Source organism: Schistocerca piceifrons, chromosome 3 (assembly GCF_021461385.2).
Source record: "Schistocerca piceifrons isolate TAMUIC-IGC-003096 chromosome 3, iqSchPice1.1, whole genome shotgun sequence".
Taxonomy (NCBI): Eukaryota; Metazoa; Arthropoda; class Insecta; order Orthoptera; family Acrididae; genus Schistocerca; species Schistocerca piceifrons.
The window spans coordinates 518,392,878-518,418,816 of NC_060140.1; the positions used below are offsets into that span (position 1 = coordinate 518,392,878).

A 25,939-nucleotide genomic window follows, 5' to 3' on the forward strand; every position below is an offset into this window, starting at 1 on the left:
TATCACACCTTCTCTTAATATTAAGATATAATAATAAAATCTGAGTGCAATGTAACAAATACGGTTCACAATAGCCAAATTGTAATCATATCATCAAAAATCCTTTGTGACAAGAAACGAATTGTGACATGATAGGTTTAAGCTCAAAAGGAAACAATTCTGAATGTATCAATGTGTTTACCATGTACTTTCTAAAGCTTTGCGCTGACTGTAGTTAGTTTCACGAGTTTCTTTACGGATTTCATTTTAACCCATTCAAAACTAGGCATGATTTTTACATTCCCAAATACTATGAAAAGATACATCAAGTGATTTGTATTTTATACATTTAAAATATGTAATCCAATGACTTTTCATGGGCGGAGAAGGCAGACTTGGTGTATATCAGTGACTGCAATGAAAATGAACAAAATGCTATCTTTGAATCTCTGTAAGTTATTCATTACTTGTTTTTAATCACTCGCCCTTACTTGTTCTTTAGAGACAGACACTTATCACTGTCCTGCCTTGGCCACTACCTATGTAAGGATTTGTAACTTTTGTTAACAATAAGTATATTAACATGAAATCGCATAAGTGTGTTTTTTTTCAAAGAATGATAATCACCATTTTCACAGCAGATGAATTTTTGTAAGTACATTTTGCAGAGTAACTGCTTGCTGACAAATAACTGGCAACCATTTTTTATATCTCATGCCGACTGCTGCTAACAGCAGCAAATTTTTTCAGAGCCTGCAGTCATTAATTCTCTGCACAGTCTGATGTCTTACTGCGATTAAATTGACATGCTTGTAATAATTATTATTCAGGCGGTCGCAAATTAGAAATTTTGAGCCTGTTATTCCAGTAGCAGACAATGATTTAACATATCTCAATCTCAAAATCACAATATCCATTCTTTTATTTATATAATTCTTCCTCTTGGTCTGAAAGGAAGAGCCATAATTAGCCACTATTTACTCTTTTAAAAGACACTTTTGCTTTGCTCTTGCTTCTGTACTTTACACGTACTTATCATGAGTATCTATTCTGCTTCCCACATTTCAAAATGTATTTATCCCTTCTAGATTCTCTTTCCTGGATGTAACATTTAGTCTTCCGGCATGTAAACCTGTGACACTTTCTTCTTATTTAACAACAAAATCAATAATTGATAAAATTATTTATTACTGAATTATTTAATCAATCTATCCAATTAAATAATTTCTTCTTATTTATGTGCATATCCTAACCTACATTTAGCACAAAACCTAATTCCTGTTCACTTTCTGCTATCACAGCTGTCTCATCAATTACCCATACTGTGCTAACCTTGACAAACAACAGTCTTTTAATCCCCTCATTCCCTTTTCTATGACCAAATAAATATCAGCAATTAACTGTCCTTAACACCTATGCTGGTTTTAACTTCTTACACAAACCTGCCAGTACAGTCTATGCTAACTGGTTTTGAAGGAAGAGTGGGTTTCCAACTCACTCTGGTTTTGATACCACACTGCTTAAAAGAGGGAAAACATTTTATTTCTTACCACATTATAAAATGCCTTTCCATATTTATTGTACCACAGTAAACTCCAAATTACGACCTCATTTTCATTTTCATTTTCAAGCTGCTTCTGCATTCCTCACAGTATACACAATCATTTCACAGTGTGCTTATACAAGACAGTTGGACAACACTGCAGTAAGGAAGTTGCAGAAAAGCATTGGGAGTTTCGTGACTCAGTGTCTCAGACTTTGCTCTTGTTGTTTGCTGTTGCACTACTGTATGTTATGATCAGTATTTTCAAGATTTGTATTTTACACTGATAAACATAGAAGATCGAACTTAAAAACATATTTGTGCTTTAATTGACAACTTTTTTCTCTGCCACTTTGAATAAAAAAAGAAAATCCACCAGGAAAAAAAAATCATCGTGATAATAATAATGGCAGATAATTACACATTTTCTTTCTGTTGTATGACACAATCTTGTGGACATACAATAATTTATTCTTAAAATCTGCATACATGGTAAAAAATTACAGAAATATCACAAGAATATGTTTCACAGCATAAATTACAATTTGGTTTTGATTGAACATAATACTTGGAGAGTAAAAAAAAAAGCTTCATGAAGGACATTTATTAATGAAATACTTTAAATATTATCATTTCAACAGGCAGTTAACAAATCCAATAACAAATACCAACATATGGTTTCTGCAGTTCTCGGTAGTGGATCATATTGAAGATGAGTAATACTTAACATTCTTCTTCAGCATGGAAATGGCTTAAACTTCTAAATTTATGGAGATTGTCACTCAGAAAATTAACTGTATGAACGATTTTATTGCTCAAATAGTGATTACCCATTTTTTCCCACAGAGAAAAAAAGTGTTAGCAAAGGATTAAACACAATCCACAGGAAATGTAATTGTTTCAAACAAGCTTAATCTTCTCATTTTTGTAAATTTGATGACATTGTGGCTTGTGTATGTTGCAGAATATGCAGGAACACATTAAATAATAGAAATTTAGGGCCTACAATTAGGTCATAAGATTAAGTATACAGTATTACAAAATAACAAAAACTGTGTTGAGTTCTTACAACAAAGTAAATCACTGCACCCAATCGCTTCAGAGAGTGAAAAGATAATTATTCTAATACTTTCACAGCACCCAAACAGATTCTATAAGGTTGCAACCTGTTACATAATTTGCCTCCAATTTCTTTTTAAGTTCTTCAATCATCTCTTTACATTTTAAGTTTATTATTCATATCACACAGATTTTTTATAGAAAATTAAATTCAGGAACAGAGACAAATGTTTTACAAATGTTATCTTTATTACTGCATTGTGTGACCCCTAAAGACTACCAAACATCTGCTGACATAAAATGAAATAAATTAAAAACAATCAAATTAGAAAATACTCCATATAAGACATACTCATCGTGTATGTCAACATAGCTGTATTGATCAGAATTCTTTATACACATATTTAATATTACAGGAAACATAAGCACTGTGGACAGACTGGTTACTTACAGATCATTGCATATAACAAAATACAGTTTTTGTATATAAAAAATTACAATGAAAGCTTTCTCACACTGTAATACAGAAAGAAATGTTAACAACATAAATATTCTGGAAATTAAATATTTGTATACTCCTTTCTTTCAATATCTGTTTTGCAGCCATCTTGCTTCAGCTTCCCTGATGTAAGCTAAAAGCAAAAACAAAATTGAAGAACAAGTAAATTGGAGTTTAAATTCCAGTTATTACTAAACCATAAAGTTAACAATGTGTTGTTTATGAGGGTACCACTGTAAATAATAATCTCTGGATAAAATGGTAAGAAGGAAAAATAATGATGGGACAAAGGATTCAGCAGACCATCTACTCTTCTGAAAACTTGTCTTAACAGGCAGTTGAAATTTCTAAAACCTCAAGGCTCTAGTCATGAGTAGAGCTCCCTTGCAAAGTAACCACAGACTTTATAAGTGTTGTAGAATGTATTTCAAGTTCAGGTACAATATCCTACTGGGAAAAAAATTCTCAATGGCAGCTGGCAGGGATTTTGAAAATTCAAAAACCCCAATCATGCAAAATGTCATCTAGCACTCTTCGCATAAAGTGCTAAGAGATATGGATAGGAGTAAACAGGTGAATGTAGTGGTGTGGCTTTTCAAAAAGCATTCTTCTAAATACTACCCCAATACACAATAAAAAAATAATAGCTTATAGACTATCTTGTTGTTGACCTCCACTTCTCTGATGGCTCTGCCATGGCAAATAAACACCAACAATGCCTACATTTTGATAGATGTCATGTCTGAATAGTGAAAATATCATCTGTAAAATCCATACACACCTACATCAATACTCTACAAACCACTGTAAAGTGCATGGCAGTGGGTACTTCACACTGTACCATGCAATATAGCTTCTTGCTGCATCAGTGTATGGGGCTTGGCAGGAATGACTGCTGAAATGCATTGGTGCATGTGGTATGTCATTCAGTCTTGTCTTCACAGTCGCAGTGGGAGTGCTGCATACAAGGCTGTAGTACATTTCTAGGTTCCTCACTTTATATTGGTTCTTGAAAGTCTGTAGCTGGACTTTTGAGGTATAATTTGCATCTAACTTATAGCATCAGCCACTTCAGATTCTTCAGTATTTCTGTTGACAAAGAAACCTGTGATCACTCATGCTGTCCTCCTCTGTATATGTTTAGCATCCTTTGTTATGTGGTATAGCTCCCTCACATATGAACAATAAACTGAGCCAAAAGACTGAGGTCTGCCATCTGCTTTACCTATGACTGAGTCTATCAAATTGTTCAATTTCATAACCCCACAAACTGTTAGGCCTAGACCTAGTTGTTTGTACAAACTGACTGATTCCTATTGTGACTCACTGAGATTGTCATTATAGGATATTATACTTCTGCATTTTGTGATGTGTACACTTTTACAATTTGGAACATTTTTAAAACAAGATGTCAATCTTAATAAGATCTAACTGCATATTTATGTGGCTTTCTTAGGATAGTACTTCATTTAAGAGAACTTCATCAACTGCAAAAAGTCAGTGGTCACAATTAACATTGTCCTCAGCCATGTCTGAAATTATATATGTCAATGACTTTCCATCCAAGATAAAGTGATACGAAGAAATTTTCAATCCAGTACGATTCCTATTTGATAGTACTTTCATTTTTAACTGTTGGTGTAATGCTCCAACGCTTTTTGGAAGTGGAAAAAGGATATATCTTTCTGACTGCCCTGATCCAAGACTTTCAGAATGTCACCTGATAAAAATGGAAATCGAGTCTCAGACAATCAATGTTTTCATAATCCGCGCTCATTGGCATGGAGGAGGTCATTCTGCTTCAGTAACCACATTCTGCTTGAACTCAACAAAACTGACAATTCTGTATAGAACTCGAGAGGAATTTCATTTAGCCCTGTGATCTTGTTCAGTATTAATGATTTCAGCTGTTTCTCAATGACACTGATACTAGTATCTACACCACTCACCTCTGTAATAATGTTCGAATCAAATTGAGGTAGTACTTATGCATCTTCCGTTGCAAAGAAACATTTGGAAATGGAGTACATAAATTCTGCTTATGTAATGCTACTCTGAGTTTCCGTTCTTGTGTACAGACTAGTAGCAGCACACATACAGGCACTGTGGAACTGCAGCATTCCCTATTTCCACTTGATATGAACGAGAACATGTTATGTAATTCATTTTTTCTTCAATTCTTTCTTTATATTTACACAATATATAATCCTCAAGCTTAATGCCAGTAGACATCGCCAAGTTTATGGAAAAGATACAAAAGGAATTGTGCGCTTCACAGTTTCGCAGGACGGTGTCTGGCCATAGTGGCCATGTGCACATAAGAAGATGCACATGAGGCTGTGAAAGAGTCAGAATACTGTCACTCCCGCAGTGCCAACTGCCAACTCTGGTGTTATGGAGGGAACTTTTTTTTAAAATTTCATACATGATGTGCTTAAAAATAATATACAGTATTCTTGAATGTGATAAAACTGTAGAATTAGATTATCATCCAGCTTCCAGTTATTCTATTTGATTCATTTTCCAGTTTCTTTTATTTTACAGAGAATGGACTTTCATCGCCAAGAAATAAGATCTTTGACTATAAGTGAATTTCAACAGCTCAAGTTTTTACAGCTTTCTCTCCATGAGAAGGTTACAATTAAGAAACGAGTCATTCAACACTTGATATTCTAATATGTCAGCCATGGATGAGCAATTCGTAGCTGCCAGCAGAAAAGTTGACTTTGTGGCTGTGAAGTAAAAAATGCACTGTTTTGATCTCTGTGTTTCCTGTTTGGAGATGACTTAAAGAGGGCAGAAGACAGTTTCAGAAATATAAACAAAATGAAAGAAAAATATTAAGAACTTCTTAGCAATTCACAGAGTGTCAGTCAATGAGCATAATGTGCAGGTTATAAAGAACTATGAAATGTTCTCCAAACTAAGACTGTATTTTCTTTTGTGAACGCTTAGCAACTCTCTGACATGGACGTGATGAAAAAGATGATCCACACATCCAGCAGTATTTATACGATTAGTAAATTTTATGCATAAATCAGATTTCAATTTAAAGAACCAATTACAAACTAGTTAAGTCTTTGAAGGTGTTTCTAAGACTATTCAAGATTAGATCCTCGACTCCTTGCTATAAATATACCACGAGGAGGATGGATTTCAGAAGCTTCTTTTACAGCTGTCATCGCTACTGACACAGCAGATGTTTCAGAATGCTCTCAAACCGTTCTTTTTCTACAGTACGTATTGAATGGAGAAATACTGGAGCCATTTTAGAGATTCTTTATTCCACAAAATCAAACTGTAGATGGCATATCAAAATGTATTTTACAACAACTGGACATATTCCTGACAATTCAAATGTCGTGAAAGGTAACAAAGCAGGAGTTCAAGAAAAATTGAATGCAGTTTACAGTAATGTGCATTTCATTCACTGTTATGCACATCAACTTACTCTAACAATGAGTAATGCAGCAAGTATTACACAAAACGCAAGAACATTTTTCTCTAACACTCTGACGGTTCTATTCCAACAGTTTTTTCAACATCACTGCAATGTGTGTCCATTCTCAAGAAGGGTACGGACACAAGCATTCCGCCCCATTCCTCTACAAAGTGGAACTTCAACATACAAAACATAAACACAGTTCCTTAAAATTTGTGACCTTTATATAACAGCCTTACAGAAATTCAGTCAACATTAAATGCAGATCAAGCCACTGCAGAAGAAACATGAATTTTAAAATACCAGAACGATGACAATTTCAAGTTCTAGTTAGAGCTTTTTCATCAAATTACACCTCATGCAGAAATAAATCTGATATTTTAGAATTAAGAGACTCAATGAACTGTGAGAAACAATCACAAGCACTCAGGGCAGAAGATTAAGAAACATGTGACTGAATATGCATTGATATAAGGGGCAGGCATTTTCCATTAAGCACTTAATAGCTGCTGGATTGTTCAACAAGAAAGCTTCACTGGTTTTAAAAATGAAGCAGAGGAGCTGGTATTGGTAACTGAAAGATTTCTCATGACTGACAAAGAAAAGCTTGAAACTGAAATAAAAGTATTCTACTCTCAGTCTGATGTTTCATAATCATCATCATCATCATCAGTTATCTGCTATATTAGCAGGTCCTTTGCCTCTCCATTTTCTGCGATCCATTGCTTCCTTCTTAAGGCTGCTGTATGTTGTGCCGTCCATCATGTCATTCAGTATCTGGAATCTCTTCCTTCCTCACTTCCTTTTCCCTTCTACATAACCTTCTAAAACTGTTTTTATCAGTCCGTCATTCTTTCTTAATATATGCCCAATCCAATTTCTTTTTCTTCTCTTTATTACATCTAGTAACTGTCTTTTCTCTCCCACTCTTCTCAGTACCTCTTCATTTTTTACTCCGTCCATCCAACTTATTCTTTCCATCTTCCGCCATGTCCAGATCTCAAAAGCCTCCAGCCTTTCTCTGTCTTTTTTCCTCATAGTACATGTTTCAGCGCCATATAGAAGAACACTCCATACAAGACATTTTATGAGTCTCTTTCTGAGTTCTCTGTCCAGACCGCTGCAGAAGATTCTCCTTTTCTTATAAAACACCTCTTTTGCCATTGCTATCCTTGTTTTAATTTCTGTGGTGCACTTCCAGTCAGTGTCTATCCTGCTTCCAAGATACTTACAATTTTGCACCTGTTCTAGTGTTTCTCCATTCAGCACAATTTTTATTTCCTTATTTCCTCCTATTGCCAATACTTTTGTTTTATTTGTGTTAATTTTCATTCCATATTTTTTTCTGTTAGTTGCAATGGTGTCCACCAAATCCTGTAATTCTTTTTCCCCTGTGGCTAGAAGGACCATGTCATCAGCAAATCTCAAGCACCCTACTCTTCTTCCTCCAATTTCTACTCCTTTGTCATCTAATGAGCATTGGTCAATCATATATTCCAAGTACAGGTTGAAAAGAGTAGGTGATAAACAGCATCCTTGTCCTACTCCTTTCCCTAGTCTGATCCAGTTTGTACTTTCTCCTCTCACTTTAACTGAAACTTTTTGATTAAGGTATAATGAGTTTATAAGTCTTCTGGTTTTCCAGTCCACTCTCTTTTCCCTCATAATAGTCGGCAGCTTGTCCCAGACCACGTTGTCAAATCCCTTTTCTAAATCGATGAAGCACATATACAGGTCTCTTCCTTTTTCAATAAACCTTTCTCCCAAGATTCGTAGGAGCCCTATTGCATCTCTGGTGCCCGTATTCCGTCTAAAGCCAAACTGCTCCTCGCCGAGATTCTCCTCTATTACTTTTTCAAGTCTTTTATTAATTATTCTTAACATCACTTTGGCTGCATGTAAAATGAGGCTGATTGTCCTGTGCTTGCTGCATTTCTTGGTTCCTTGTTTTTTCGGTAATGGAATCATTACTGTTGTCAAAAAGTCCTCAGGCCATTCACCACTGTCATATATTTTATTACATAACTTCAATATTTCTCTTATTCCATTGTGGTTCAAGTATTTTAGTATTTCTCCCGGTATTGTATCTGTACCTACTGCTTTGCCATTTTTCATTGCAGCAATGGCAGACTTTACTTCTTCCATTATGATGGTCGGTCCTTTCTCTTCATCACTTACACTGTTGTGAGATTCAAGTTCCAGAGTTTCTGGTTTGCTATTTGTGTCATATAGCTCTTTTATATATTCTTCCCATCTCTGGAGAACATCGTGACGGTCTTTGTACACTACCTCTTCGTCTTTACTCAAAATTTCCATAGTAGCACTTCCTGCTCTGTTTTGTTCCCATGTCATAGTCTTTACTCTGTTGTATAGTAAGTCGTATCTTCCCTTCCTGTCCAGTTCTTCAATTTCATCACATTCCTCTTTTAGCCATTTTTTCCTAGCCTGCTCTGTTTCTCTTCGCGGTTCGTTATTTAACCTTCAGTATATCTTTCTTGCATCTTCAGTGTTCTGGTTTTTCAATTTTCTTCTCTCCTCCATCTTGGAAATCATTTCTTGTGTGACCCATGGTTTTTTTGACCTTTTCCCTTTTACATATCCTATATTTTGCTGTCCTGCTTTAATGATTCCTTCTTTCAGCATATTCCAGTACTCGTTGGCATTATCACGTGCTTCTTTGTCTCGTAATGTGTTTAGAAAATCCCGAGACAGCATTTCTGTAATTTGTTCTTTGTTGGACCTTATCTTCTCAAGATCCCACTTCTTCACCATTGTCGCCTTTTTCAGTTTTTTCATTCCTATTTCTATTTCTGCCATAAGTAAGTTGTGGTCACTATTAATATCTGCACCTGGTAATGTGTGCACCTTCTTGATTCCATTCCTGTATCTTTCTTCTACCAGTATAAAATCGATTTGGTTTCTGTATTTATCCCCTGGTGATTTCCAAGTGTAGAGCCTCCTCTTATCGTTCATGAACCATGTGTTTGCCGCTATCAGCTGCCTTTCCCTGCAGAAGTCAATTAACCATTCACCTCTGTCATTTCTCTTTCCAAGACCATGACTGCCTACTATGTTTCCCTCTTTCCCTTCTCCCACAATGGCGTTCCAGTCTCCCATTACTATTTTGCAGCATTTTTTATTTTCGTCCATTATTCTCTCTATTACATTGTACGTTTCCTCTACAACTTGGTCATCATGTTCTGAAGTTGGCATATACACCTGGACAATCAGTAAATCATCTTGTGCTCCTTTCAGCCTTACACCAATAACCCGGTCATTTGCATAGTCTACATATTCCACACATTTAGCCAATTCCCTTGTCATAATCATTCCTACTCCATTAATTCCTTTTACTTCTCCTCCTGAGTAGTAGAATACATATTCATCTGACTGCAACTCTCCATGTCCATTCCATCTTACCTCAGCAACTCCTACGAGGTCCATATGATTCTTTTCCATCTCTCTTTTAAGGTTTTCTAGTTTTCCTGCTTGTAGCAGAGTTCTGACATTCCACTTTCTTTTTATACGAGTTTGTTTTCTTTTACATAATTTTAAAACAAAGGCTGAAAAGAGTAACACCCCCTCTAATTTTAGCTAAGAGGTAAATTTGGTATGACCTACAGCCTTTCTGTATGACAAGAATTTCTTTGGATATTGTGATAGGTTTTCCCATTATGGTATAGTAGTTGCATTGCTGTTCTCACAGCCAAACATACTTCATTTAGTACCTCTCTATCTATAGTCATGTCCTTCATTATACACCTATTGTGCAGCAGTCACTATTTCTTTACACATTTCATTATAGAGATTGTATAACATGGAGGGTCCCTCTAATCAAGAACTGTTCTAGTACCTACATATCTATACAATGCTTGGTCAACTACTCTTCTAAACTTGAGCCACAGTTCCTCTGTGTGATCATTTATTGAGCCAAATGTTCTGAGTTCTTCCTTGGGATAAGATATTACTAGCCCTTTACCTACTTTACTCTCTTTCTCCTTTCTTATAAGAGTTCCACAGAAAGTAATGCAACACATTTTTTTTCTCAGCCAAAAACAATGGTAAGAATACAAACCTTTATTTGGCATTACATGAAGTTTCTGGAGTGTGCATGCGAATGTTCCATTTCCTCCAACAGATAGAATGTTTCAATATGGTGTCTGTAAGTGTTGTACGCTACAAGCAGCATGTCGTCATTGAATTTCTCACTGCAGAGAAAGAACTCCGTCAGGAAGCTTAACAAACATTTTTGTGCAGTTTATGGAGCATCTGCAGTCAAGAGAAGTATAGTTCATTGCTGGGCGCAGAGGCTGAGGCCATTAAGAGGAGGAGGTTCCGCAGAGCTCCAAGATTCGCAGCATTCAGGGAGGTCATCCACAGCTGTTGGACCTGACAACAAACAGTTTGCTGAAGTGCTCATTCATGAGGACAGAGACATAATGACTCAGCAGTTGGCGCTGAAGCTGTCAATCAAGCAAAGATAGTGTGGATGTTTCATGACCAGAATAAGGAGTGATACGATATGGCATAAACAACATCGTGCCTTGCTGGAAGAAGGCCATAGAATGAGACAAGGATTGCATGTAAAAATAGGAAGTGTAGAAGAAACCTCATTCTTTCTTCTCTATGCATTTCACTGTGTTCAATAAATAATGGTTGAAGAAAAAAAATGTGGTTACTTTCAGAGCAACTCTCATATACTGCTGGAGGACTTCACAGGCACAACTCCCAAACTTTGAATGCAAACAGATCTCTGTGCAATATCAGAATGTGACCATACTAATCCAACCACACCAAACTGGAAGAAGGAAAAAAAATGCAATTCCCACCCTTTTTTTTTTTACACAATAGCTCTACAGGCTTGTGTGATAGACTCCCGTGCAAGTCCTTTATCATGCTTATGCTCATCACATGTTGCCTTGTTACTCTTACACTCTATTAGAGCAGAGTGAACATAGGCACTTATAGTACCATCTGAGGGTTGGGTGGGGGGGGGGGGGGGGGGTAAATAAAATAGACTAGTGGCCAATTGAAAATCCAGACATCATAGTAACTGTCAATACACATTATGGAGTTATAACAAGAGAAAATCTCAATCAAGAGATTAATTTGATAAGAAGAACCATATAGACTGTACAGACAGAATAATAATAAACTACAACTACAGGCACCAGAACACACAATTAATTACAATACATTAATATTATAGTCTTTAAAATTGCTTGATAGTTGACGTCTGTCACTTGCCACTATGGTGTTGCCACGTGGCCACCGCCTATAGGTAACACACAAACACGACAAATCACTTCACAAATGTTATTAATGTGTAACATGGAGCAATGGTGGAAGTGGCCACCGCACGGCATGTCGGAAATGAGAGATGCTCTATTGACAGCTGATTTTAAGTGACCAATAACTGAACTGCAGCAGCAGACATGTTTTAGACTGAATTTAAACTCATGTCCTAAGCTAACCACAGCCTCGTGATGTGTAGTGTATCCAAGAAACCAGTGTTCAACAGTTTGTGGCAGAACTAAAATCATGAGCACTTTGTTCACAGCTATTAAAGCTAACCTCTATGAGCAAACTGAAGACCAAAGAAATTCAGTTTCAGTGCTAAAAGCAACTTACTTTCTCGCTATCATGGGTTACCATGGGCAGCTCAAGCTGCCGTATTACCACAACCATTGAGAAGTCCTCGTTGGCACCTGGGTGCACTTTATAGACAACACAGGTAAATTCCAGACAAAAGAAGAATGATAGACAGAAAAATAAGAGAATATAAAAAAAGTCAATACAATGATGAAAAGGACATGGCAGAGCATCAGAAATAAAAAGTTACATTTAAACAAATTAACTGAATAGAAATGATAAACTCTTTTGATTAGATTTAGAAATTTAAAAAAATTATAGTAGTTTGCGAGATACAAAACTTACAGCCTTCAGCTCTGCAGGTTAATACGCTAACCATTACACTAAACTACAACACTGAGTTAAGTTGCTGTATGTCTGACAGTGACCACCCAGTCGCAATGATGAACTGCACCCTTCAAAAACTTGGTTTCACTCAATGTTGTGTGAAGCTTATCTAATGTTAAGATGATCTCTGTGAATATGATAACCACACATGTGATGATGAATTGCATCTTGTGTGGAAGTATTACATAGTGTTTCGATAGTGCTGTGTACGAAATGTATGTATTTCATTAGCATCATTGTGTGTGTGTGTGTGTGTGTGTGTGTGTGTGTGTGTGTGTGTGTGTGTGTGTGTGGGGGGGGGGGGGGGTTTATTATTTATGCTGTAATATGCAATAAAAGTGCCAGACCCATGATTCAGGATCTAAACACATCGAGAAACAATGCCAGACAAGGAATTGGAATTAAACTGATCAATTGTTGTGGCACTTTGGCAAGAGTGAACGGTTCAGGCGTGACACTGAGCGCTCTGATTAAAGGAAACCAGCTCCAATGCAAAGTGTCCACTATCAAGTAATTTTTATCAGACTTTAGTCTAAGTGCAACTTTTGTTTCAGAAACAGTGAATCATACAAATGAATGACCTCATTTGAAATTACAAGTACTCAGCCATCAAATGACAGCCTTATAATGGGAATTGTTTGTAGCCTTTGAGTAAATGCCAAAAATGACTAAATTACTCTAATCAGTTCATTATACAAGGGGCGTCTGGAAAGTCCGTGCAAAGACCGAGAGATGGCACCACCGGCATGTATCGAGGTCATGTTTAGTTAGTAGCACCTTTGGAAAGAATGCACACCAAGTTTCAGCCATATTGGTCTATTTCTTTGTGTTTGGCATTCATGTGAATCAAGGAAGTCAAGTGATTGTCAAAAAATGTACGAAAAAGAATTTCGTGTGGTGATTAAAAGTTACTTTATGAAAGGCAAAACACCTCCGGAGACTAAAGAGAAGCTTGATAAATGTTACGGTGACTCTGCACCTTCGATTAGAACAGTTTATATTATTCATCGTTATTGGACCGTATGAAAACCGAGCTGCAAGAAAAATGCCAGCAATTGGACTACAAAGAAGTCCTTTTCCATCAAGACAATGCACCAGCACACACCTCAGCAGTTGTGGTCACAAAATTAATGGAAATAGGATTCCAATTCATTTCACATCCCCCCTATTCTCCAGACTTGGCTCCCTCGGACTACTATTTGTTCCCCAATTTGAAGAAATGGCTGGCGAGACAAAGATTTTATTCAAATGAGGGGGTGATTGCAGCAACTAATAGCTATTTTGCACACTTGGACAATCCCTATTACTTGGAAGGGATCAACAAATTAGAACAGTGTTGGACGAAGTGTATACGTCCAAAAGGAGACTATGACAAAAAATAAAAAAGGTTTCCCCAAAACATGTAAGTAGTTTTTATTTTTGCACAGACTTTTCAAACACCCCTCGTAGATATATTCGATGCTGAACAGAAAATGATATGACAGCTTACAATAAATACTTAACTATAAGCATCATCTCTTTAAAATAGGTCACTATTAGCTGTGAAATCTTTAGATGTAGGCACATTTTGTTATACACAAGTATAAATGTTTGTTTACCAATTAAAAGATGCAATGAAGCACAATAATGTTGAGACAAAAGTATAGATCAACACATTACATTACTGTTAGCTTTACATTTGTGTTATTTGATTCTTTTACATCTTTCATGTGTTTGGGAAGCATGTTTTATTAATTAAATGATTTCAATCAAATTCTGAAATAAACATGTGATATATGGTATTACAGTAATCAGCTGCACAGTGGCCATACAACAATGTCATCGGATCTTAAATTAAAACCCTTATTACAAGGTGATAAATGTACCTGTAAGGCGCTACCAGCCTTTGAACATTAAACACGTGGAGGTTGGCCTTGGGTATCTAAACAGAATCATTAAATATCTTAAAGGGCAGATGATGTGCATCATACAGCACAACCCCTTTGTTTCCTGAAATCACAGTGTGGTTATCTAGCTGATAAGTAAGTTCATGAGGTTGATGATAACAAACTTAAAATTTCACTGACAGCAGTGAACTGTTGCACTAGTATTAGTCTTAGTTGTAGGAAAGAGAATTTTGTTAAAAATTCAGTAAAGGCGCATGTGGGCGATGAAGTCTGGGGCCGCTGGCAGTGTGTGGTAATAGTCGGCAGCCAGTATGCCAGGCAGAGCAAACATGGCGCAGAGCTGCAATGACGCATTGCATGTACGATTTGTTTGGAGTGAAGCAACAACGAGGCAGGGAACTGCAGCATTGCTTTAAGTTATTGCGATGTATGAGGCAAGGCAGTAGGCCAGAGCCGGGAGTGGCGATGTGAAAGTGGCTGACGTATGGGAATTTACCCCTGCCATAGTTTCTGTCTCTCTCTGACACTATGTCAGAAGCGAGGGAAAAAGCAATATAAATAGTCAGGCACTTTTAGCTGGAGGGGTGTGTCAGGTCAGTCGAGAGTCAGGTCAGACCTGTGCTGGTCTACGCTTATAGGGGCCAGTCTGGTAGTGACGTTGTAAATATTCTGAGTAAACCTGTACTTTGTTTCTATTTACTTGTCTGGGCTGTATTCCGCCTCCAGGGACACAACACTGGGGCGGGACGGAACGGCAGCCGGGTACTTGGAGACTGCACAGTCTGCCTGAAGGAGGGCAGTGACAGCAATCTGCAGCGGGTCCAGGACGGGCCACGTTCGCTTCCCACCTGGCGTACCAGGGTACAAGCGAGGCATACGCTGCGGGAGGCACAGCAACGCTGAAACAGCATTAGGGACGGCGGCAGGTGTTGCCATCCAGTAAGCACCACTAGTGGCAAGTTGCGGCACGGCATCCATGAGGGTGCGGGTTTGAGTCTGGTCCTGTCCTGGGAGCAGCAGCGACCGAGGGCCACGGGTGACTTGTACAACCACCTTTGTCCCATGGTCAGACAGAGCAGGCCAAACGGGTCGGAGGGTGGCGGGGACCAGGGACTCTAACAGTCTCCGGAATTGCAGGCAGTAGAGCGGCACCAGTCACCATGCCTCAGTGAGTGGCGACCGCGGCTGACTCCCAATGTCGGGCAATCTTGATGACAGCAGCAGTGGTGCCGGCAGTCCAGGAGTGCTGAAACAGCCGGACTCAAGGAACAGCGCGCGGTCGACGCGCTGACATTACGCTTCTGTAAACGAGCTGAACAAAGGAATACTTCCGAATATCGCTGTATCACTCTGCACTGGCCCTTGACACTATTGAACTTGCTCAGCCTCCTGCGAGAAACAGCGTGGTGAGCCCCGGCTTCAGCTCTGCCAACTGGAGTCCTGGGTTCAACCATGGACGATCCACAACAGTTGTGTCACAAGTAGTGACGGTTACAACACTGGTACCAGATTTCCATTCCCACATCTTATGTCAAGCAAGTAGCGTTGAGGTGTGCCTGTGTAGAGGGGTAGCGGAGGTGTTTGGTTGCGTTCGTGATGGGTGGTCGTACACTTCCTATTACGTTTTGTCGTTTTGGGAGTGTTCGTCCATACCAGTATAGGGAAGAAAGCAGAACTGTCACCTGCGCACGAGCATGATGGGGATGGATGAGTGACGTTTGATTTATTGTTTATGTGTCATTCTTTTGTTACTTAGGATGGACTTTTTGAAGGTGTCTTTTGTAAGGCTGGAGGAGCCTGTAGATTTACTGAATTCAGGGGAAATGGGGGACATGACAACATAGTGCCTAAGCGATGTAATTTTTGTAACCTGTCAGGCCACAGATTACCGTGAACAAAGTGGGTGCCAAACAGTTGTTTTATTTGTAACAGATTTGGACGTTTGGTGTACAAGTGTTCAGAATGTAGTTGGGCGATGATTCACCGCAAGAACCATGTCTTAGGAGAAGCAGAGTGGAATTAATACTAACAGTAGAGCTTTAAGCAGGAATGGTGGAAACACGGCAAGCAGCGGAAGCTGCGGCATGACTACAGCGGAAGCTGTAGCTGCTCTAACTGAGCAAATTCGGGTATTGTTGGAGACAAGGATAAGGGACAAAGAAAAATATGAAGAATTAGCGGGGAGGTTTGAGGCATTGCAAGTAGGGGAAGGAATGTTGGGTGAAAGTAAATTGCAGGTCGGGGAGTGTCATAGACCATTTGACCTGACAATTGCAGCATTGATTAAACCCTTTTCGGGTAAAACAACGGAGGATGTGTCAGTATTCCTTAATTATCACAATGGCTGAGGCCAATGGGGGTCGGACGTCATGATGTTGAGAGTGGCGAAGTTACGTTTCATAGGAGATGCCAAGTCATACGTACTGTACTGTGAAATGTTGAACAATATGGGGATGTTTTCAGAGCTTGAGGCTGAGTTACACCAGAATAGAACCAGGTTTTTTTGGGAAAAATTAAGAGTGTTAGTTATGAGAAGAAATGAGACTGTGGAGGTTTTCTCAAACAGGGTTCAAAAGCTGAATGCACAAACGTTCAAACTGTCACCGAATGGGGAGACGAATAGAGTGCTGTTACAGGAGGTTGAGAACAGGGCATTAGATGTGCTTTTGCGAGGAAGAAGATGTCACGTCAGGTGAGAATGGAGAATCCCAGTGATCTTGCAATGGTTCTAAGGATTGCCACATACTTAAGAGGAGGTAGATTATGCGACGAAGCAAAGGGTGGAGCATAAAGTTCTGGCAGCAGAAATTAAGTGTTTTAGTTGTGGCCAGGTAGGGCATATTAGGAGGCAGTGTCAGCGTCAGCTGCAGTGTTACTCATGTGGGGAAAATGGGTCACCGGGCAGTGAACTGCAGGAGTAAAAATAGGGAGGAACCTCTGCGACAGCAGCCGGTAAACGAGAAGGGACTGCTTCAACCATTGGAGGGGCGGTCCCAGTGAAATTAGATAATGCGCTTCTAGGTGCACAGACGGAATGCTGCTTAGTAGGCTTGGTGAACAGAAGGAAACAGAGGTTTCTGGTTGACACGGGGGCACACGTGTCTGTTATTAGTCTAGACCTGGATAGCAGGAGGCAGCTTGAGCCACCACGTTATAGGTTATGTGGGGTGGGGGATAATAAAGTGGAGTCATTGGGTATGACAGTACTGCAATTTGTGACCGCAGGAACTAAGTTTAGTGAGCAGGTAGAGGTGTTACCGTGTTTGGGTGAGGGGTATTCGGTGATTCTTGGACTGGACTTCCTTGACAAACATTGTGCGAAGACAGATCTTTGGCAACAAACAGTGGAACTCAGTGGAACAATGTTTTGCATAGAGGAAACTGTTGCAAATGGACTGATGTTGCAAGGCACACTTAACGTGAAGATGACGCCAGCTAAACTGTGAACGGATTCATTAAAGGTCGATCAACAGGATAACATACCGGCAGGTACAGGGAAGGTAGTCTGGGCTTCGATAAATATGGACTTACCAAAGGAGATGTTGTACATGGTGGAACCACTCTCGAGTAATGAGGAGTTGGATAATGTGCACTGTTTTATGCGGAGGAGTTTAGCTCACGCAAGTTATGTGGAAGGAGATTATAGGTTTCCTGTAAGTATAGGTAACTTTGGCAGAGCAGATTTTAGCTTGTCAAAAGGGTTGTTATTGGTCACATTGGGGTTCTTTGATGAAGATGACCTCAACAGGGAGGATTTAGAGGCGAGCCATTAGCAAAATGTCGATGCAGTGCAATTGAGGGGAAAACTACAGCTTTTGCAGGGAGACGACAGGGTCACATTGGAGGAATTGTTATTGACATTTAGCAATTTATGCGGAACGGAGGGTAGGTTACCGGCAACACCGATTATGAAGCATCACATATCAACTGAGGATAATACACCAGTGTTTAGGAAACCATATAGGTGAGCACGTCATATGCAACCGCTACTAGATGAATTTCTAGAACAACAACTATGGGATGGAATCATAGAGCATAGCGATAGTCCGGATTTAAGCAATGTAGTTCTCATGCATAAGAAGTTGGTGGATGGTAAAAGGAAATATAGGTTTCATTGTGATAATAGGTTTCTGAATGCAAAAACCATTTCGGGTGCATATCCGATTCCGAATATCAAGGACACATTGGATAATCTGGGACAATGTAAGTATTTTACAGTGATGGATTTACGGAGTGGATGCCACCAGTTGAAAGTAGTGTCAGAGGATATGGCAAAGACAGCTTTAACTGCTCCTGGGGAACACTACCAGTATATACGTATGCCGTTCAGGTTGAAGAATGCACCAGCCACTTTTCAGTGATTATTAGATGGGATTTTAAGGGGATTGAAACCAAAGACATGTATGGCTTACCTAGATGACATTATAGTATTTTCGAAGGATATACCAGAATATGTATTGCATTTAAGACAAGTCCTTAGAAGATTGCAGTCAGCACGATTAACATTAAGTTTAGAAAAATGTAATTTTGTGCAGACGCAGGTCAAATATTTGTCATGTAATCAGTGAACAAGGGGTTCAAACCAATCCTCGGTTAACACAGGCAGTTCAAAATTTTCCAACACCACATACAACGAAGCAATTACAATAGTATATTGGGTTGTGTTCATATTATTGTAAATTTGTAAAAGATTTTGCTAAAATAGCCAAGCTGTTAACAAAGCTTTTAAAGAAAGGGGTTAAATTTCAATCAATTAAGGAATGCCAGCAAGCTTTCGATGAATTAAAAATGAGATTAGTTTCTGGTCCTGTGTCGGTGTTTCCAAATTTTGAAGTAGACTTCATCTTATCATGTGACACTTCAAATGGCGCAGTAGGAAGTGTTCTGGGTCAAATGGTAAAGGGACAGGAGCATCCAGTGGCATATGCTTCCAGACAGTTAAATAGGGCAGAGCGGAATTACCCACAACGGAAAAGGAGATGTTGGCTGTAATATATGGAGTAACGTATTTTCATTGTTACCTTTATGGTAGGAAGTTTAAGGTCATGATAGATCATGTGGCATTGAGATGGTTACTGGGACTCAAGGATCCTTCTAGTTGGTTAATACGGTGGGCTCTAAAATTAAGTGTTTTTGACTCTGAAGTAATTCATAACCCAGGGAAGAAACACAGGAATGCAGATGCATTAAGTCGCAAGTTAGATGCATTAGAAATAATGGGTAAGAGTGTCAGAGAATGGCAAAGGGGACAAGCAGAGGATGAAGAGTGCCAGGGTTTTAGAGCTTAACCACATTTCATTGTGGAGGGAAATTTGTTGTGTAGAGTTACCAGGTATGGACCACAGGTAGTGGTACCAAAGAGTTTGAGAGAGGAAGTCTTAAAGCAGGCCCATGATCATGTGCTTACAGAGCACGGAGGTTGCCGAGCAATGGAAAGACGAGTAGCAGAACGATTTTGGTGGCGCACTCGGAGAAGGGATGTGGAACAATACGTGGCAAATTGTGTGGTGTGTGTGTGCAGCGAGCGGATGTGACAGCGCAAGACTTCTATTGCAACGGTTACCGGATGCTTCGAAACCTTTCGAGTTTATCAGGCTAGATATCTGTGGGCCATGCAACAAAACACTGGTAAGGAATCGTTACATTTTAATTATAATTGATCACTTTTCACGGTTTCTAGCCATGGTCACAATACCAGACCAACAGGCAAGTACAGTAGCACAAGCTTTAGTCAATAACTGGTTACTGAAGTTTGGGGAGCCTGATACCATAATTACAGATCAGGGAATGAACTTCATGTCCGAATTAATGACACAGTTGTGTCAGTTATTGAGAATTAAAAAATTACGGACCAGTCCATTTCATTCACAGGCGAATGGGAGAACAGAGCGAGTACATAAGACAATTTCAAAAATGCTGTACACGTCTACGGATTGCGCGCAGCCATACAGTACGTAACACGCGCTCGCCAGTCGACCTGTCTGGAATGCTGACAATTTGCTTGGTCAGTAGATGGGTGTCCGGCCACACTGCGACGCAGAGTACGCCACTGGCTTCCGTCCACATCGTCCAGGATTAACTAGTGCGGCCTCGGGTGCAAGTATGTCTCTTTTCTTAGCTCACTATGGAGCCTTCAATACGACTGTAATTAGCCACTGTTAGGATGTCAGACACAGTGATGATGGGTGCGCGTAGCATGCACGTTTTATAACCAGCCTTTGTTAATAAAACTGTTTAAACTTGCTTCTCATGTTCGCATATTGCTGTACCTCAAGGACCCACCGCTTACAAATCCTGACAAATATTTCGCCTAATTGTAATCCAGGGCAACAACACAAACTACCCCCTTATAGAAGTGGTGGCTGCATGGGGATAATTATGGAACATCTGCAGTCCTGAAGAGTTGCAGGACAACGTGAACTTCGAGCAGCAGCATGAATATCTTACGACTATGCAGGGACATCCAACGCTGGAATTCAGGCTGGTCTACTCCAGTTTGGCTAGAATACGAAACGCAATGATGGATTTTTATTTTACATTTGTGTGACTCATTGGTGATAAATTAGACAAAATGTCGCAATCCAGTCAGAGTAACATTGTCGATCTACAAACTGTTATTAATGAACTGCAAGAAGAGATTTGGCAATTAAAAGCAGAAAGAAGTGAGTGTAACATTCTGAAAGACCTGTCAAATGATAGTTCATGCAGTAGAAATACAACAACAATAAAGAATTTTTCATTATTGCCATCAGTTCCAGTGTTTAGCGGGAAATCCAAAGATAATATGAAAGTGTTTTTTCGTAAACTTGAACATGCCGTCCAGTTAGGATCGTGGACAGATTCCGATAAGCTCGTGGTTGCCAAATTAAGAATTCAGGGAGCAGCACAAGATTTCATTAGTGCGGAGCCTACTTGTGTTAAAACAGAAGATTACAATAAGTTTAGAACGATTGTTGTTCAAAGATTTAAACATAAAAACACGATCAGATTTTACTGAGAGCAGCTTTACAGCCTGTGAATGCAACGAGATGAATCTATCTAACAGTTTGCTGACAGAATTCGAAACATCAACACTCAAACGTACGAGTTAGTAGAAGAAGAAAATGAAAATTGCATTAAGTTGTTCGAAACCGACCAGAGAGGCTTGGACACATTCATTCATGGGTTGCAAGGAGAGGAAGTAAGCAAAGCTGTTCAAATGGCGCGATGTAAAACGTTTCAGGGAGCAGTAGAACCAGCTGTTGGTTTCGTTGAAGCACTAAGACGACTGAATGAGATGCAGAAACAAGAATACAGAGTTTTCAACACAACAGTACAATGCTATAGATGCAATAAGCTGGGTCACAAGCGTAAGGATTGTAAAGAGAATCGAATCTGCTATCATTGCGGGATGCAGGGTCATGTTTCGAGAGATTGTCACAACAAGAAGAAAGGTAATGCGAACAACAGACAATCTGCCAGATCTTTAAATGAGTACGGGGACTCCATCCAACCCTTGCCGGAGACAGTGATTCCTGTTAATTCCAATGAAAATCAGACCGAAAATGACTTTGTGATAGGTGCTGTATATCGTGGGAGAAACATCGAACTACTTATTGACACAGGAGCACAGACCTCATCAATGTGGTGTGGCATAGATAAATGGGATAAATTGAAACCACCGCTATTAAAAGTGTGAGGGTTAAATGGAGGAAAGCTCCGTAACTATGGAGAAGTTGACGCAGAGTTAATTCTTGGCCAAGGGCAAGATGAATGTGAAAATAAAGGTAAAGATAAACACACAGCAAGAGTACAAGTAGTTTCAAATAACGAAATGCGTTATGACGGTGTACTTGGATTTGATTTTTTGTCTGCTAATGAGGCAGAGATATTTGTCACAGAAAGAAAGATCAGACTAGTCCCTAGCAACTACAACCTAGGAAATCTTTCTTCAGATCGTACTCAAAGGAGCAGCAATACTGACGTTGTGGGAATGGACCGCCCAAACGATGCATCAGTTCAAACCGTCCAAGTTGATGTTCAAATTGATCAGCCTCAGCAAATTCCCTAGGGAGCAGGAAAGACAATCTACGTTGAAGGTAAGTCACCCCAATGTAAGGAAGGAACTTTGTTATTAATTGAGCGATCCGAGAAAAGTGAGTTACCGAATACAATGCATTGTTATGTTGCTAGAAGTGTAGATGTCACTACAATGGTGAGACAGAATGTTGCAAAAGTCCCGGTTACAATAACAAATATGAGCAATGAGGATATTGTTTTGCCACGAGGAACAAAAGTTGCTGAAGTGTCTAGCGCAAATAAAAGTGACGTAATAAAGATTCCACATGAGGTAACAAATGCTGCACTTATAAACACAGATTTTTGTAACAGTACCACAAAATTACAACAAGGAAACGAAGTTAATAATGAACTGCAGTGCAAGATTTGGAAAAAGATAGGACACTTAACAGTTGATGAACAGAAGATTTTAGCACCTGTTTTGCTGAAGTATGCAGATTTATTCAGAGAACGTACAAGTTTACCTTTCACTCATTTAGTTCAGCATCATATTCATACTGGAAATGCAGCCCCAGTCACACAAAACCTTACCGAATACCATTCAGTCAAAGAGAGTTGGTAGAAGAAATGGTTAAAGAACAATTAGAAGCCAGATTTATAAAACCAAGAGATCCTTCAGACCCACCGTAGTGTTTGTCTGTTGTAATTGTAAAGAAGAAATCAATTTCTGAAGAACCACAGTTTCGTTTTTGTGTTGATTACTGATCTTTGAATGCTGTGACCACCCGACATTTATCCCTTACCAAATTTAGTGGAAACCTTGGATCTTTCAACAGATGCATCCAATTTTGCCATAGATGCAATCTTGTCCCAAGAAGTAATCCCAGTTTTCAAGAAGGGACGTCGAACAGATATAGACCTACATCTCTAATGTCGATCAGTTGTAGAATATTGGAACACGTATTATGTTTGAGTATAATGACTTTTCTGGAGACTAGAAATCTACTCTGTAGGAATCAGCATGGGTTTCGAAAAAGACGATCATGTGAAACCCAGCTTGCACTATTCGTCCACAAGACTCAAGAGGGCCATAGACACGGGTTCCCAGGTAAATGCCGCGTTTCTTGACTTCTGCTAGGCGTTTGATACAGTTCCCCACAGTCATTTAATAAACAAAGTAAGAGCATATCAACTATGGAGATAAGTCTTACAAAGTAAGAGTGATTTCAGGTGTGACACATGGGAGTGACCTTGTGGATAACATCAGAAGTTCACTGAGGTTTTTTGTGGATGATGCTGTATTATATCGAGAGGTTGTAACAATGGAAAATTGTACTGAAATATAAGAGGATCTGCAAAGAATTGATGCATGGTGCAGTAGGAAGAAAGATCCTTTATCATTTAGCTACGATATATCAGGTCAGCAGCTGGAAACAGTTAATTCCATAAATTATCTGGGAGTAGGCATTACGAGTGATATAAAATGTAATTACCATATAAAATTAATTGTTGGTAAAGCAGATGCCAGACTGAGATCCACTGGAGGAATCCTAAGGAAATGTAGTCCGAAAACAAAGGAAGTAGTGGAAGACTCTGCAAGAGAGACGCTCAGTAGCTCGGTACGAGCTTTTGTTGAAGTTTTGAGAACATACCTTCACCGAGGAGTCAAGCAGTATATTGCTCCCTCCTACGTATATCTCGCGAAGAGACCATGAGGATAAAATCAGAGAGATTAGAGCCCACACAGAGGCATACCAACAATCTTTCTTTCCACGAACAATACGAGACTGGAATAGAAGGGAGAACCGATAGAGGTACTCAAGGTACTATTTGCCACACACCGTCAGGTGGCTTGTGGAGTATGGATGTAGATGTAGAAGTTGATGGTCATGAACATACAACCTCATTTGCTTCCAGACAATTAAACAAAGCAGAATGTATATATACTACTACTGAGAAGGAGTTTTGTGCTTTGGTTTTTGGTATAACACATAACAGCTGTTTCTTAACAGGAAGAGAATTTACAGTTATTACAGATCATGCCGCATTTAAATGGTCATTGATCTTAAAGGATCCAAGTTCCAGATTAACCAGATGGGCATTAGGACTGAGTGAGTACCAATTTAAGGTTTTTTCACCGACCTGGTTAACAACATGTGAATGCTGATGCAATGAGTTGAAAAGTCAATGTTTGTGTTACAGTAAGTCGAGAAGAAGAGTTAAAGGCAGCTCAAGAAGAAGATCAACAAGGCAAATTATGGAAAAATGATCAACTTTTGTCAAAATAGATGGATTAATGCACAAAATTACTAGTAAAGGAAACTGCACAGTTATTCCAGAAAGCACGAAAGAGCAAATCATGAGACAGCAACTGGATTCTTTATTATCAGGACATTGCGAGCTCAAATGTTTTGGTGGACGAGCCGCAAAGCTGACATTTTTTAGTTTGTTTCACAATGTGATTCCTGTAACAGCTGGAATAATATAGGAAAAAGTAGAGCACCATTGCAAGAACTGCCAGAGACAAGTGAACCATTTGAACGAGTAGGACTAGATGTTGTAGGACCGTTGCCTAAGACCAAAGATGAAAACAAATACATATTGACAAAGTTAGATTATTTCTCTAAATACATTCTCATGATACCAATACCTGATCAGAGTGCTGAGGCTACAGCTACAGTTTTTGTAAAAGAATGGATTCTTAAGTTTGGATCACAATTAAGTATAATTAGTGATTAAGGAGCCAATTTTATGAGTGTCTTACTTAAACAGACTTGTAAGCTCATGCAAATAACTCAGTTAAGGACTACACCAGCACACCCTGGAGGAAATGGAAAAAACAAGAGAGTCCACAGAACAATTATTAAAATAGTTAGCATTATGTGTGCAGAAAACATGACAATTGGGATGTCTGTTTACCGTAGTTGGTAAGTTGTAACAATGTCAAAATGCACAGCTCAACTGGCCTAAATCCATATGAGATCGTGTACGAAAGAAGAATGCATTCATCCTTGGACTTTGCATGATCGACTGCCATAATCAGTAATAAACACATAAGGGATCTAGCATGCAAGCTAAAGGAAGCATGGAGGGGAGTGAAACAGCAAAATCATCAATCCTTTCTTCAGCAAGCAAGACAACACGACTGCCAAGCATCAATGCCACAGTATCAAGTTGGAGATCTTGTGTATCTGAGCAACGTGGTGTTAAAGAAGAGTCACGTCAAAAAGTTTAAGAAGTTTTGGAAAGGAGCATATCCAATCTTGGAGGTGTTGTCGCCAGTGACTCTTAAGCTCCAACTGCCCTTTAGTTCGATTGTCATTCATGTCAACCACGTAAAGCCATTTCTGGGTAGATTTCTTGTAGTATCGCAAGCCGACGAGGACCGACCGAGAGGCAGGCCTGCTGTTCTCAAACCCAGGAAGCGAGAATCGTGAGCCTGCAGTACACACTTTTGAGGCCGAGGCATCGCCACGTTCTGAGCGATCCTGTTCCAGACACCCCTACAATCTGCGTAAACGTGTTTAGTGCGTGAGAGTGCAATGTGTGTGTGT

At 39.2% G+C, this 25,939-nt stretch overlaps 1 protein-coding gene across 4 annotated transcripts in view; it reads right to left on the bottom strand.

Annotated features, from left to right (window-relative positions):
- Positions 1-1,939: 1,939 nt before the first annotated feature.
- LOC124788273 (fatty acid hydroxylase domain-containing protein 2) overlaps positions 1,940-25,939 on the bottom strand; it is a 200,808-nt gene continuing 176,808 nt past the window's right edge. For 3 of the 4 annotated variants that reach the window (XM_047255486.1, XM_047255485.1, XM_047255483.1), the window contains one exon: positions 1,940-3,213. In XM_047255486.1, the coding sequence (XP_047111442.1) occupies positions 3,142-3,213 (72 nt within the window). In that variant the 3' untranslated portion in view covers positions 1,940-3,141. Of the gene's footprint in view, positions 3,214-3,250; positions 4,170-25,939 lie in introns of those variants that run through there. The other variant, XM_047255484.1, reaches the window with a different exon arrangement.